This window comes from Salvelinus fontinalis, chromosome 3 (assembly GCF_029448725.1).
Source record: "Salvelinus fontinalis isolate EN_2023a chromosome 3, ASM2944872v1, whole genome shotgun sequence".
NCBI lineage: Eukaryota > Metazoa > Chordata > Actinopteri > Salmoniformes > Salmonidae > Salvelinus > Salvelinus fontinalis.
Genome location: NC_074667.1, coordinates 26,147,183 through 26,161,914, shown reverse-complemented (window position 1 = coordinate 26,161,914; position 14,732 = coordinate 26,147,183). Strand labels below are relative to the sequence as shown.

Below are 14,732 nucleotides of genomic sequence, written 5' to 3'. Positions count from 1 at the left end.
CGAAAGCACTCCACAGGGACGCTGGCCCATATTGACTCCAACGCTTCCCACAGTTGTGTCAAGTTGACTAGATGTCCTTTGCATGGTGGATCATTAGTGATACACACAGGAAACTGTTGAGTGTAAAACACCCAGCAGCGTTGCAGTATTTGACACAAAACCGGTGGGCCTACTAACATACCCCATTCAAAGGCACTTTTATCCTGCCTGTTCACCCTCTGAATGGCACACACACACAATCCATGTCTCAATTGTCTCAAGGCATAAAAATCCTCCTTTAAACTGTCTCCTCCTCTTCATCTACACTGATTGAAGTGGACTTAACAAGTGACATCAATATGGGATCATAGCGTTCACCTGGATTCATGTGGTGTGTCTGTTCTTAATGTTTTGTATACTCAGTGTACAATGACCCTGTCTATACAGACATTTGATACAAATACACTACACACACTGAGACACACACACACACACACACACACACACACTGACTTGACTGCACATACAGTCAGAGGTATTCTCTCTTAATGTGAAACAAATACCACAACACACACAGGCCATCATTCAGAGCTGTCACAATGGCCTCTGCGAATTCCTGCCCACTCACCTGGTTCACTTTATCCTCAAATTCAGCATCATTCTTGTCATAGATCATCTGGGCGAGTCGGATCTGCTCTGCAGTCGCCTGCAAAATGGATGAGAAGGAAGTGGGGGAGGTTATAAAGATGAGAAGAAGGAAAGGAACAGAGGGAGGAGAGAAGGAGAGGGAGAAGAATTGTTTTGGAGATATGATTTACCACTTGAAGACCCGCTATGTATGATTGAGCGAGTTGTACTGTGTGCGTGTCAAATAGAAAAAGTAGCCAGCCGGGCTGGGTCCAGAGGGGCTTGTCCCCCAGGTTAAGAAATGCTTGCCAAACAAGCTCTATTTTGGTGGCCTCTGGTACATTCTAATGCTAGATTGCATTTTCAACCAGCAACTATCAGGAAATAACACTGATCACATTTTTTCACACTTTTAGAGTGTTAGTTTCATCAGCTCTTGTACAATATGATACAGGAAAATGTCATTTTGACTGCACTGGGCCTTTAAAGAACACTTTAAGTCCTGGCTTCAAGCTTCCTTTTGAGAGGTATTTTCTCAGCTAACAGCAAGACAGGTATGATTGAAGAATGAAGCAGGTGTTAAACACGGGCTTTGCTAAAGAGAAAGCAGCAGTTGACTGCTCCATTGTCAACACTTTGAGTAAATCAGTAGACCTACAGTCAATGTTCCCTCTAAGCTGCGCGCGTAGTAGCCCCGAGACTGTCGCGCAGAAATATTAGCCCATAGAGAGAAGATCTAGAGCAGTGGTCACCAACTTGAGTTTTGCCCTTATCTGGAAGAGGGTGTCCCTTTTTGGTTAGAGAGAGCAGATGGATGTTGAGACGCGGGCCCTCAGTCTGCGGCGCTCTCCCTCCGCTGAGACTGACCATCAGAGGCAGGCACCATCAATCCAATAAAATAAAACGATTTAAATGTATGCTCACTCAGCTGTGCTTCAAGGGTAATACAACAACAGATCTATTACCGGTGTGATCGGTTAAATATAGATATAAAAAAAATATAAAAAAATGGCCTGAACAACAATGCACTGGCAGGGCAATTCAAGCAAAGCTTGTAACGGCTTTCCTATTCCTCTTCATCAGAAGAGGAGGAGCAGGGATTGAACCAATATGCAGCGGATTGTGAAGACATGATTTATTAAAGAAAAACACAAAAACACGAACTTGACTAATAAACTGAAAAAACAACAAACGGTGAAGACAGATCTGGACGACGGACTCACAATAACACACGAGAACGCACGAACAGGGAAAAAAGCCTACACATAAATGACACTGAACAAACAAACCGAAAACAGTCCCGTGTGGCGCAACGACATACACAAACACAGGAGACAATCACCCACAACGAACACTGTGAAAACACCTACCTAAATATGACTCTTAATTAGAGGAACGCCAAACACCTGCCTCTAATTAAGAGCCATACCAGGCAACCCATAAACCAACATAGAAACAGAAAACATAGAATGCCCACCCAAACTCACGTCCTGACCAACTAACACATATAACAAACTAACAGAAATAGGTCAGGAACGTGACAAAGCTAATATGCGGTGCTAATGTATTGGGCCTATAGCTTACTGCACAAACCTCATTGCTACAGTACTGTTTCTAATTGGTTAATGTTGCATACGCTTATGTGTTTTAAGTCATGTTCAAAAAAAAAAAAATCTGAGCGGTAGATCTCGGCTTGCATTTTGACTCAAAGTGACCACTGTTCTAGAGTTAAACGTTTCCCTTTACTGTGGGAATTGTGGTCGAATCAATGCAATATTAGCCACTTTCAATGCAAAACAAAACTATACAAGAGATTTTGTTGAATGCAGAACGCATCGGAGTAAGGATTGTATTGCATTGACATGCACTACTCAGCCCATACTCTACACAGACCGGTGCGGCATAAACAATCAGAGCTCCAGTAGGCCTATACGCAAATAGACGGTTTGTTCATATCCTTTGCTGGTTAGTGAGTTATTAGCCCAGTTATAGATCATTTGTAGTTTGTAATAGGGGAGTGATAGAGCACAAAACATATACAGTACCAGTCAAAAGTATGGATACACCTACTCATTCAAGTGTTTTTCTTTGTTTTGACTATTTTCTACATTGTAGAATAGTGAAGACATCAAAACTATGAAATAACACATATGGAATCATGTAGTAACCAAACAAGTGTTAAACAAATCAAAAAATATTTTATATTTGAGATTATTCAAGTAGCCACCCTTGATGACAGAATTTATGGCTTGCCATAACAAATACTTATTGACTCAAGACATTTCATATTTTAATTTTGAATTAATTTGTAACAATTTCTAAAAAACAGAATTCCACGTTGACATTATGGGGTATTGGGTGTAGGCCAGTAAAACAAAATCTCAATTTAATCCATTTTAAATTCAGGCTATAACACAACAACATTTGGAAAAAGTCAAGGGGTGTGAATACTTTCTGAAGCCACTGTATATATCAATATCTTTCAAAATACCATATACAATTGCAGCCAAATATATTGTCACCCTTGCACTTTTCTTAAATAATATCTTATTTCTAAATGATATATTTAGATTTTTTTTGTCTCCACACCTTATTGGATTTTCTACATTACAGAATACATTTTATCTCTGTAACCATCAGCTTAAATGTTTCATTTAGAAAATGAAAATGAAGACAAATGGCATGGATAAAACTATTGGCACCTCAGAGCTAGTACTTGGTTGAACAGCCTTTGGACAAGCTAACTGCCTACAAATGCTTCTTGTAGCCTCAAATGAGCTTGCTGCACCGTTCTACTGATGACCAAATTGAACATTCACTCAAAATACCCCCCCCCCCCCCCCCCTTACAATCAAACATGGGGGGGTTTGATAATACTGTAGGGTTGTTTGCTACCTCTGGTACTGGGGGCCTTGAATGTACACAAGTCATCATGAAATCAGCTGATTATCAGGTGTTTGAGTCCAATGTTCAACCAAGTCCAAAAATAGTTTTTCCATTGAAGATTGTGGGTCTTCCAGCAGGACAACAACCCTGAACACACATCAAATAGTACCCAGGAACGGTTCAAGATGAAACTATCGACTGCTCTGAAATGGCCAGCATAGAGTCCAGATCTGAATCACATCCAAGAACTTGTAGTAAGATCTGAAAACATCCGTTGGTTGAAGGCATCCCTCAAACATCGAATAATTTGGGCAGTTTGCTGCTGAATAGTGGGCCAAATTGCCAGTAATGGCTCAATGATGGCTATAATAAATGTTTTTCTTAGTTATCTTGGCCAAAGGCTGTGCAACTAAGTGGTAGCTCCTGGGCGCCAATAATTTGTCCATCTGTCCATCCTCTCCACCCTCTGGAGAGCCTTGTCCATGCCTTTATTTTCTCAATTAAAAATAGCTAACTTAAGTTTCCAAAAATAAAATGTGTTGTGCAATGTTTTAACTCCAATAACAAGGTGTGGAGACCAAAAGTGTTTTTAAATTTTAACTTATTTCAGAAAAAAATAAGGAATTATTTAAGAAACGTGCCTGGGTGCCAATATATTTGGCCACAACTAAGTATCATTAGCTTTTTAAAAATTCAATCCAGATTGATGCTCTCTCTCCACTAGTCCATCTACTGTTTCTGCAGTAAAGAGGATTCACCATCTTCATCAAATGTTTTCACAATTTATCTGCAGATAAATCACAAAAGTCTATCAGTATGCAAATTAGGTTGCCAAATTAACAGTTCTCGTACTGATGCAATTCGGTAGGCTACTGATGAGTCACTCTGATGAGTAAAATACCGGATGTGGAGGTCGGCGTGGTTACATGTGGTGTGCAGTTGTGATGCTGGTTGGCAGTGGTGGAAAAAGTATCAAATTGTCATACTTGAGTAAAAGTAAAGATACCTTAATAGAAAATGACTTAAGTAAAAGTCACTCAGTAAAATACTACTTGAGTAAAAGTCTAAAAGTATTTGTTTTAAAATATACCTAAGTATCAAAAGTAAAAGTTTAAATAATTTCAAATTGCTTATATTAAGCAAACCAGACGGCATCATTTTATTTAAATATTTAATTTACAGATAGCCAGGGGCACATTCAAACACAAATTTTTAAATGAAGCATGTGTGTTTAATTAATCCGCCAGATCAGAGGCAGTAGGGATGACCAGATATGTTCTCTTGATAAGTGCGTGAATTGGACCATTTTCCTGACCAGCTAAGCATTGAAATATAACGTGTACTTTTGGGTGTCAGGGAAAATGTATGGAGTAAAAAGTAAATCGTATTCTTTGGGAATGTAGTGAAGTGAAAGTAAAAGTAGTTAAATATAAATAGTGAAGTCAAGTACAGATACCACAAAAAAACTACTCAACTAGTACTTTAAAGTATTTTTACTTAAGTACTTTACATCACTGCCGGTTGGACGTACTGACAAATTCTCTAAAACTTAGTTGGAGGCGGCTTTTGGTAAAAGAATGATCATTCAATTCTCTGGAAACAGCTCCAGTGGACATTCCTGCAATTAGCATGCCAATTGCATGCTCCCTCAACTTGAGACATCTGTGGTATTGTGTTGTGTGACAAAACTGCACATTTTAGAGTAGCCTTTTATTGTCCCCAACACAAGGTGTACCTGTGTAATGATCATGCTGATTAAATCAGCTTCTTGATATGCCACCCCTTTTTTTTTCATTTTTAAAAATGTATTTCACCTTTATTTAACCAGGTAGGCCAGTTGAGAACAAGTTCTCATTTTCAACTGCGACCTGGCCAAGATAAAGCAAAGCAGTCCGACAAAAACAACAGCACAGAATTACACATAAACAAACGTATAGTCAATAACACAATAGAAAAAATCTATGTACAGTGTGTGCAAATGTAGAAGAGTAGGGAGGTAAGGCAATAAATAGGCCATAGAGGCAAAATAATTACAATTTAGCATTAACACTGGAGTGATAGATGTGCAGATGATGATGTGCAAGTTGAGATACTGGGGTGCAAAAGAGCAAGAAGATAAATAACAATATGAGGATGAGGTAGTTGGGTGTGCTATTTACAGATTGGCTGTGTACAGGTACAGTGATCGGTAAACTAATCTGACAGCTGATGCTTAAAGTTAGAGAGGGAGATATAAGTCTCCAGCTTCAGTGATTTTTGCAATTTGTTCCAGTCATTGGCAACAGAGAACTGGAAGGAAAGGCGGCCAAAGGAAGTGTTGGCATTGGGGATGACCAGTGAAATATACCTGCTGGAGCGTGTGCTACAGATGGGTGTTGCTATGGTGACCAGTGAGCTGAGATAAGGCGGGGCTTTACCTAGCAAAGACTTATAGATGACCTGGAGCAAGTGGGTTTGGCGACAAATTTGTAGCGAGGACCAGCCAACGAGAGCATACAGGTCGCAGTATATGGGGCTTTGGTGACAAAACGGATGGCACTGTAAAAGACTACATCCAGTTTGCTGAGTAGAGTGTTGGAGGCTATTTTGTAAATGACATCGCCGAAGTCAAAGATCGGTAGGATAGTCAGGTTTACAAGGGTATGTTAGGCAGCATGAGTGAAGGATGCTTTGTTGCGAAATAGGAAGCCGATTCTAGATTTAATTTTGGGTTGGAGATGCTTAATGTGAGTCTGGAAGGAAAGTTTGTTAGCATGGTGTCCAAAGAAGGGCCAGATGTATACAGAATGGTGTCGTCTGCGTAGAGGTGGATCAGAGAATGACCAGCAGCAAGAGCGACATCATTGATATATACAGAGAAAAGAGTCGGCCCGAGAATAAAACCCTGTGGCACCCTCATAGAGACTGCCAGAGGTCCGGACAACAGTCCCTCCAATTTGACACACTGAACTCTATCTGAGAAGTAGTTGGTGAACCAGGCGAGGCAGTCATTTGAGAAACCAAGGCTATTGAGTCTACCAATAAGAATGCGGTGATTGACAGAGTTGAAAGCCTTGGCCAGGTCGATGAAGACGGCTGCACAGTACGGTCTTTTATCGATGGCGGTTATGATATTATTTAGGACCTTGAGCGTGGCTGAGGTGCACCCATGACCAGCTCAGAAACCAGATTGCATAGTGGAGAAGTTATGGTGGGATTCGAAATGGTCGGTGATCTGTTTGTTAACTTGGCTTTCAAAGATTTTAGAAAGGCAGGGCAGGATAGATATAGGTCTATAACAGTTTGGGTCTAGAGTGTCTCCCCATTTGAAGAGGGGGATGACCGCGGCAGCTTTCCAATCTTTGGGGATCTCAGACGATACGAAAGAGAGGTTGAAGGCTAGTAATAGGGGTTGTAACAATTTTGGCAGATCATTTTAGAAAGAGAGGGTCCAGATTGTCTAGCCCAGCTGATTTGTAGGGATCAAGATTTTGAAGCTCTTTCAGAACATCAGCTGTCTGGATTTGAGTGAAGAAGTGTGGGGGGGGGGGGGCTTGGGCAAGTTGCTGCAGGGGGTGCAGAGCTGTTGGTAGGGGTAGTCAGGTGGATGGATAATCTTGGCAAAGGAGAAATGGTCACTAACAGCGATGTAAACAAATTTGAGCACAAAATGAGAGAAATAAGCTTTTGTGCTTCTGGAACATTTCTGGGATCTTATTGCAGCTCATGAAACATGGGACCACTTTACATGTAACGTTTATATTTTTGTTCAGTGTAGCATGACATTTGTGTGTGTAGTCTTCAATGATAGACTGCGACAGAGCAGGTAAATGTTGAACCGGAATGCAAAACTGCGCTGAAAAGTTACTGGTCCTGTCGGGAAGTGACTGATGAGATCCACTGGCCCAACCTTATTACTGGACAGCGTTGTGAATGTTGGACCCTGAAAGAAAATAAATGAATGTGCCAGAAAAACAATATTCTAAGTGGATTGACTCATTGTCACCACATTATATGGGACCTGCAAATTCACGCCCTCTCCCTCAGTGTAAATAAATATGACTGCAACCACAGCGCACACACCCAGATGCCAAGAGGCAGTGTTTCCCTGTCACCGCTCACTTTGCGACCGACAGGCGCCTATCCTAATAATAGATCGCTAGAAGATGCATATTCAGTCACAGTCACTTTAACTCTACCTACATGTACATTGTACCTCAATTACCTCGACTAACCTGTGCCCCCTCACATTGACGCTGTACCGGTACCCCCTGTATATAGCCTCGCTGTTGTTATTTTACTGCTGCTCTTTAATAATTTGTTACTTTTATTTTTGATTTAACACTTATTTTTCTTAAAACGGCATTGTTGGTTAAGGGCTTGTAAGTAAGCATTTCTTTGTGGCATTCGGCGCGTGTGACAAATAACGTATGATTTGATCTAGCAGGGGAGAGCTCTGCAGACTTATTTCTAAGAAGCAAACTGAAAAGTAGCCTAGTTAATTTAAGTGGAAAATTTACACGGCTGAAAATGAGTCTGTAAATCAGTTGTATAGCTGACAACTGGCGCTAGTGGAAAACACATGTTGTGTGTGTGTGTGTCACTCACCTGGAGCTGTTTCTGTGGTTGAGTTGCGTGTGTGGCAGCAGGCAGCGCTTTGTCCCGAGTGCCCCGGGCTTTGTCGCCGCCCAACGATGTCATCATATACAGTATATACAAAACAATGTATGTACAAAATAGAAAAATCTGGAAGACAGGGAGAGGGTGGAAAGGGGTTGGTGGGGGGGAGAAAAGCGTGGATAAAAATTAATGTCACTTACAGTATTTGCCCTATTCACTGCAGGCAGGTATAAGATAAGACAAATAGGCCTACTGTTATACGTTAGGCCTAGGTTGTTCAAATAGTCCTGATTCCATTTGTAGTTTCTTCTGAGCTGAAATGCATTCCGGTGTGTGTGTGTGTGTGTGTGTGTGTGTGTGTGTGTGTGTGTGTGTGTGTGTGTGTGTGTGTGTGTGTGTGTGTGTGTGTGTGTGTGTGTGTGTGTGTGTGTGTGTGTGTGTATACTCATGAGTAGCCTGTATCAAACACGTCCCCACATCAACACTGTTGGAGGGATTGTGCAATCCTGAGTGTCGGTTGCAACTGTTAAAACAGTGTAGAGTAAACGTGTATTTTGCATTGGTGAAATTATTTTGACGTGATATGAAAGTAGAGGGAATTATCTATGTTTCTAGAACCTTACCATAATTGAGAATCAATTCACATTTAGCTAGATTAAGTATTTGACTGTTCTGGCTTAGAGACAAGTCGCCTTTAAACAGAACGTGTAGGGTCCTTGACTATAATGAATAACGGTAGGCTCCTTTATTCCATTAATGGGCTAGTTCTATATACAGTGCATTCGTAAAGTACTCAAACCCCTTCACATTTTCCAAATTTTGTTACGGTACAACCTTATTCTAAAATGGATTAAATTGTTGTTTCCCCCTCATCAATCTACACACTTTGCCCCATAATGACAAAGCAAAAACATGGTGATTTTATCTTCTTCAAATTTATTTAAAAAATATATATATAATAATAAAAGAATTATATATATATATATATAATATAGAACATTTACATAAGTATTCATACCCTTTACTCAGTACTTTGTTAAAGCACATTTGGCAGCGCTTACAGCATCAAGTCTTTTTGGGTATGATGCTAAATCAAATCAAATGTTATTTGTCATATACAAATGGTTAGCAGATGTTAGTGTGAGTGTAGCGAAATGCTTGTGCTTCTAGTTCCGACAGTGTAGTAATATCTAACAATTCCTCAACAACTAACTAATACACACAAATCTAAAGGGGTGAATGAGAATATGTACATGTAAGTATATGGATGAGCGATGGCCGAACGGCAAAAGCAAGGTGCAATAGATGGTATAAAATACATGTGATATGAGTAATGTAAGATATGTAAACATTATTTAAGTGCCATTACTTAGAGTGCAGTGTATAAAGTGACTAGTGATCCATTTATTAAAGTGGCCAGTGATTGGGGCTCCATGTTGGCAGCAGCCTCTCTGAGTTAGTGATTGCTGTTTAGCAGTCTGATGGTCTTGAGATAGAAGCTGTTTTTCAGTCTCTCGGTCCCAGCTTTGATGCACCTGTACTGACCTCTCCTTCTGGATGGTAGCGGTGTGAACAGGCAATGGGTCGGATGGTTGATGTCCTTGATGAGCTTTTTGGCCTGTGACATCGGGTGCTGTAGGTGTCATGGAGGGCAGGTAGTTTGTCCCCGGTGATGTGTTGTGCACACCGCACCACCCTCTGGTGAGCCTTGCGGTTGAGAGTGATGCAGATGCCATACCAGGCTGTGATACAGCCCGACAGGATGCTCTCAATTGTGCATCTCTAATAGTTTGTCATGGTTTTGGGTGAATTTCTTCAGCCTCCTGAGGTGTCTTTTATTGAAGAGGTTGAAGAGGCGCTGTTGCGCCTTCTTCAGCACACTGTGTGAGTGGATCATGTCAGTTTGTCTGTGATGTGTACGCAGAGGAACTTAAAACTTTCCACCTTCTCCCATGTTGTCCCTTCGATGTGGATAGGGGGGTGCTCCCTTTGCTGTTTCCTGAAGTCCACGATCATCTCCTTTGTTTTGTTGACATTGAGTGAGAGGTTGTTTTCCTGACACCACACTCCAATTGCCCTCGTCGTTGTTGGTAATCAAGCCCACTACTGTCGTGTCGCCTGCAAACTTGATGATTGAGTTGGAGGCATGCATGGCCACGTAGTCGTGGGTGAACAGGGAGTACAGGAGGGGTCTGAGCACGCACCCTTGTGGGGCCCCTGGGTTGAGGGTCATTAAAGTGGAGACGTTGTTTCCTACCTTCACCACCTGGGGGACGGCCCGTCAGGGTTGAGACCCAGGTCCTCCAGCTTGATGATGAGCTTGGAGGGTACAATGGTGTTGAATGCTGAGCTGTAGTCAATGAACAGCATTCTTACATAGGAATTAATTTTGTCCAGATGGGATAGGGCAGTGTGCAGTATGATGGCGATTGCGTCGTCTGTGGACCTGTTGGGGCGGTATGCAAATTGAAGTGGGTCTAGGGTGGCCGGTAAGGTGGAGGTGATATGATCCTTGACTAGTCTCTCAAAGCACTTCATGATGACAGAATTGAGTGCTACGGGGCGGTAGTCACTTAGTTCAGTTGTCTTTGCCTTCTTGGGTACAGGAAGAATGGTAGCCATCTTGAAGTATGTGAGGACAACAGACTGGGAAAGGGAGCGATTGAATATGTCCGTAAACACACCAGCCAGCTGGTCTGCATATGCTTTGAGGACGCGGCTATGGATGCCGCCTGAGACAGCAGCCTTGCGAGGGTTAACACGTTTGAATGTTTTACTCACGTCAGCCACGGAGAAGGAGAGCGGCGCAGTCCTTATTAGCGGGCCGCGACGGTGGCACTGTATTATCCTCAAAGCGGGCAAAGAAGGTGTTTAGTTTGTCTGAAAGCGTGACGTCAGTGTCCGTGACGTGGCTGGATTTATTTTATTTTTTCCTGTAGACCCTGCCACATACATCTTGTGTCTGCGCCGATAAATTGCGACTCCACCTTGTCCCTGTACTGGCATTTCGCTTGTTGGATTCGCTTGCCGAGGGAATAGCTACACTGTTTATATTCAGACATATTCCCCGACCTCTTTCCATGGTTAAATGTGGTGGGTCGCACTTTCAGTTTTGCGCGAATGCCGCCATCCATCCACGGTTTCTGGTTAGGGTAGGTTTTAATAGTTACAGAGGGTACAACATCTTCAATACACTTCTTTATAAATGCACTCAGTGAGTCAGCGTCTAGGTCAATGTTGTTCTCTGAGGCTGACCAGAATATATTCCAGTCTGCGTGATCAAAACAATCTTGAAATGTGGCTTTGGTTAGTTGGACCAGCGTTTACACACCTGTATTTGGGGAGTTTCTCCCATTATTCTCTGCTGAGCCTCTCAAGCTCTGTCAGGTTGGATGGGGAGCATCGCTGCACAGCTATTTTCAGGTCTCTCCAGAGATGTTCAATCGATCGGGTTCAAGTCTGGGCTCTGGCTGGGCCAATCAAGGACATTCAGAGACTTGTCCCGAAACAACTCCTAGGTTTTCTTGGCTGTGTGCTTAGGGTCGTTGTTCTGTTGTAAGGTGAACCTTCACCCCAGTCTGAGGTCCTGAGCGCTCTGAACCAGGTTTTCATAGAGGATCTCTGTACTTTGCGCCGTTCATCTTTCCCTCGATCCTGACTAGTCTCCCAGTCCCTGAAAAACATCCCCACAGCATGATGCTGTCACCACCATGCTTCACCGTAGGGATGGTATTGGCTAGGTGATGAGCAGTGCCTGGTTTCCTCCAGACGTGATGCTTGGCATTCAGGTCAAAGAGTTTAATCTTGGTTTCGTCAGATCAGAGAATCTTGTTTCTCATGGTTTGAGAGTCCTTTAGGTGCCTTTTGGCAAGCTCCAAGTGGGTGGTCATGTGCCTTTTACTGAGGAGTGGCTTCCGTCTGGCCACTCTACCATAAAGGCCTGATTGGTGGAGTGCTGCAGAGATGGTTGTCCTTCTGGAAGGTTCTCCCATCTCCACAGAGAAACTCTGGAGATCTGCCAGTGACCATCGGGTTGTTGGTCACCTCCCTGACCAAGGCCCTTCTCCCCCAATTGCTCAGTTTGGTCAAGCGGCCAGATCTAGGAAGAGTCTTGGTGGTTCCAAACTTCTTCAATTGAAGAATGATGGAGGCCACTGTGTTCTTGGGGACAATCAATGGCGCAGAAATGTTTTGATACCCTTCCCCAGATCTGAGCCTGTCTCGGGCTATATGGACAATTCCTTCGACCTCATGGTTTGGTTTTTGCTCTGACATGCACTATCAACTGTGGGATCTTATATAGAGGTGTGTGCCTTTCCAAATCATGTCCAATCAATTGAATTTACCACAGGTTGACTCCAATCAAGTTGTAGATCAATGGAAACAGGATGCGCCTGAGCTCAATTTCAAGTCTCATAGCAAAGGGTCTGAATACTTATGTAAATACATATGTATTTACATATATATGTATATATACACACACATTTGCAAAAAAATCATTATGGGGTAGTGTTTGTAAATTGATGAGGAAAAAAAGTATTTCAATCAATTTTGGATAAGGTTGTAATGTACCAAAATGTGGAAAAAGTCAAGGGGTCTGAATACTTTTCGAATGCACTGTATTCACACACGTCCAAAACAAAAATATATAAACTGAGAAGATCACATACTACCCTGCCTGGTTCATATCTGAGGACAATGCAGCTGCAGGTCAGTGGCTAAGTGACCATAGCTGCCATTGGCAACTTCCAGTAATGCAACAAAAAAACACGGGCTCGATTATTGATTATCTGTAGCTGAGATGACAGCAGCATCAACATCAGGTTGACTTTGCGAAGGCAATACACTACCGAATAGCCAGCCAGGGCCTATATTTTTTTGTTTACAACTCTCATTCGAGCGCATTCCCATGCAAGATAATGTAATGAGATATTGTGTCAACTCGACAGAGATTTCCCTGCTGTTGTCCAATAATACAAGTTACCGCAGCTACGGAGTTTGGCATCATCCTTTAACTGGTCACTCATAAAACATTTTTCATCTACACAATATATGACAAACACACTCGAATAGTAAACATGCATAAATGTTTATATAACACTGGTATAGAATCCGTCAAATGTGTGCAAACAATAGACTACAGTGTTATGGATAGCTTGCCATAATATTTAGCTAAGTTATAATTAATGATAAAGAATGCATGCCTTTATATGACATTTACAATCACTTAACTGTTTAATTGTCTTGACACTTTTGATGTTTTTAACTTAAATGTAACGGCGCGCGTTTCAAATACACCACTGGTAAGGATTTTAGTCCTACTGTAAATGACAAATAATACACAAAAGTGACCGACAGTGGGACCCCTTTGTCCTAGCTAGCGAAGTATCTAGCTAACGTTAGCTAGTTAGCGATGCAGTTTAGGCAATCTACGGCAGATAAAATACCAAAACACGACGGGCTGACATTCCTGCTCACACGTTGAATGTTTAACGTTACTAACGGGGGTTCTTCCCAAGGGACAATCATAAACAGCCGTTCTTCGGATATCATACATAACACGCTAGCTAACCACAAAGCTTTATCAATTCTAACGAAAATGGCCACACAGCACACAATCCAACCCCCGACATTACTTGTCGGGAAAAAGCCAAAAGAAAATAACGAAATAAAGACTGAAAAGCTGGTGTAAACAGACAAATGAATCGGTGACATTACACTTCAAGAGGGACAAGACTATGCAAGGGTTTACATTTGCTCAAGTATAAAGAAAAACATTGAGCGCCTGAACGAGATTTGCTTTTTATTACCTGCTAACACGATTCACTCAGCCAGCACAAGGTCACGTGATATACGGCGTTGCTGTAGTCGCCCTCCTCTGTGGTCGTGAAAGACAACTGCGCAGACGCGCGTCTTTCGTCCTCTTGGGGTCATTGACATTCATAACAAGCGATCGATTCGACAGTCTTTAATACAAAAATGTATTTTTTTTATAGCCAGGGCCACCTATGTACACTTGGAATAATTGGTCAGTAACATTTATTAGCTTATGTAGCTCGTGACAGAAACCCTGTCTGTACAATTAATTGAACTTCATAATGTACTGTAGGACTTACCAGAAGATACAGACCCTATCATTATGCTTGTTTACACTGAGCTGCACTGGGGTTTGAACGCAATCATGGTTAGATGTATCTCTTGAAACCCCTTCTCTGTTTGTAGGGTTTTCAGCCCTTACATTCGCCCACTATTGGCTTCATGTGAACTACAATTCCGACACTGTGTTTTAATGTTTAGAAACGTCAATAATCATCCATTTCAAACTGGTTTTCAAAACATATGCTGATATGCCCCTTATCTTAAAAAAAGGTTTCACTCCAGATACAAACATATACATACGAACAACAACTTACAGACACACAAAAAATAACATCTCATCTGCCCAGATCTGCATGCTCATACCCCCATCCCTAGCACCTGCATTATTTTTTGCCACTTGGCCTTAAATTGTACCAATTCATTTTTTTTGGTCACCCATGCCCTTTATCTTTAATATCAGCGAGAAATAATCTTTCAAATAAAAAATATACACTTACTGTGCAATTTTGCACAGATCCACACGGCTGTACGTGTGTGCCTAC

The 14,732-nt window shown here is 41.9% G+C and overlaps 1 protein-coding gene across 2 annotated transcripts in view; it reads right to left on the bottom strand.

Annotated features, from left to right (window-relative positions):
• LOC129841983 (ubiquitin-associated protein 2-like) overlaps positions 1–14,004 on the bottom strand; it is a 36,616-nt gene extending 22,612 nt beyond the window's left edge. For both annotated transcript variants that reach the window (XM_055910356.1, XM_055910366.1), the window contains exons 1-3: positions 13,902–14,004; positions 8,080–8,217; positions 608–685 (exon numbers count right to left, since the gene is read on the bottom strand). In XM_055910356.1, the coding sequence (XP_055766331.1) occupies positions 608–685; positions 8,080–8,175 (174 nt within the window). In that variant the 5' untranslated portion in view covers positions 8,176–8,217; positions 13,902–14,004. The remainder of the gene's footprint in view (positions 1–607; positions 686–8,079; positions 8,218–13,901) is intronic.
• Between the last annotated feature and the right edge of the window lie 728 nt (positions 14,005–14,732).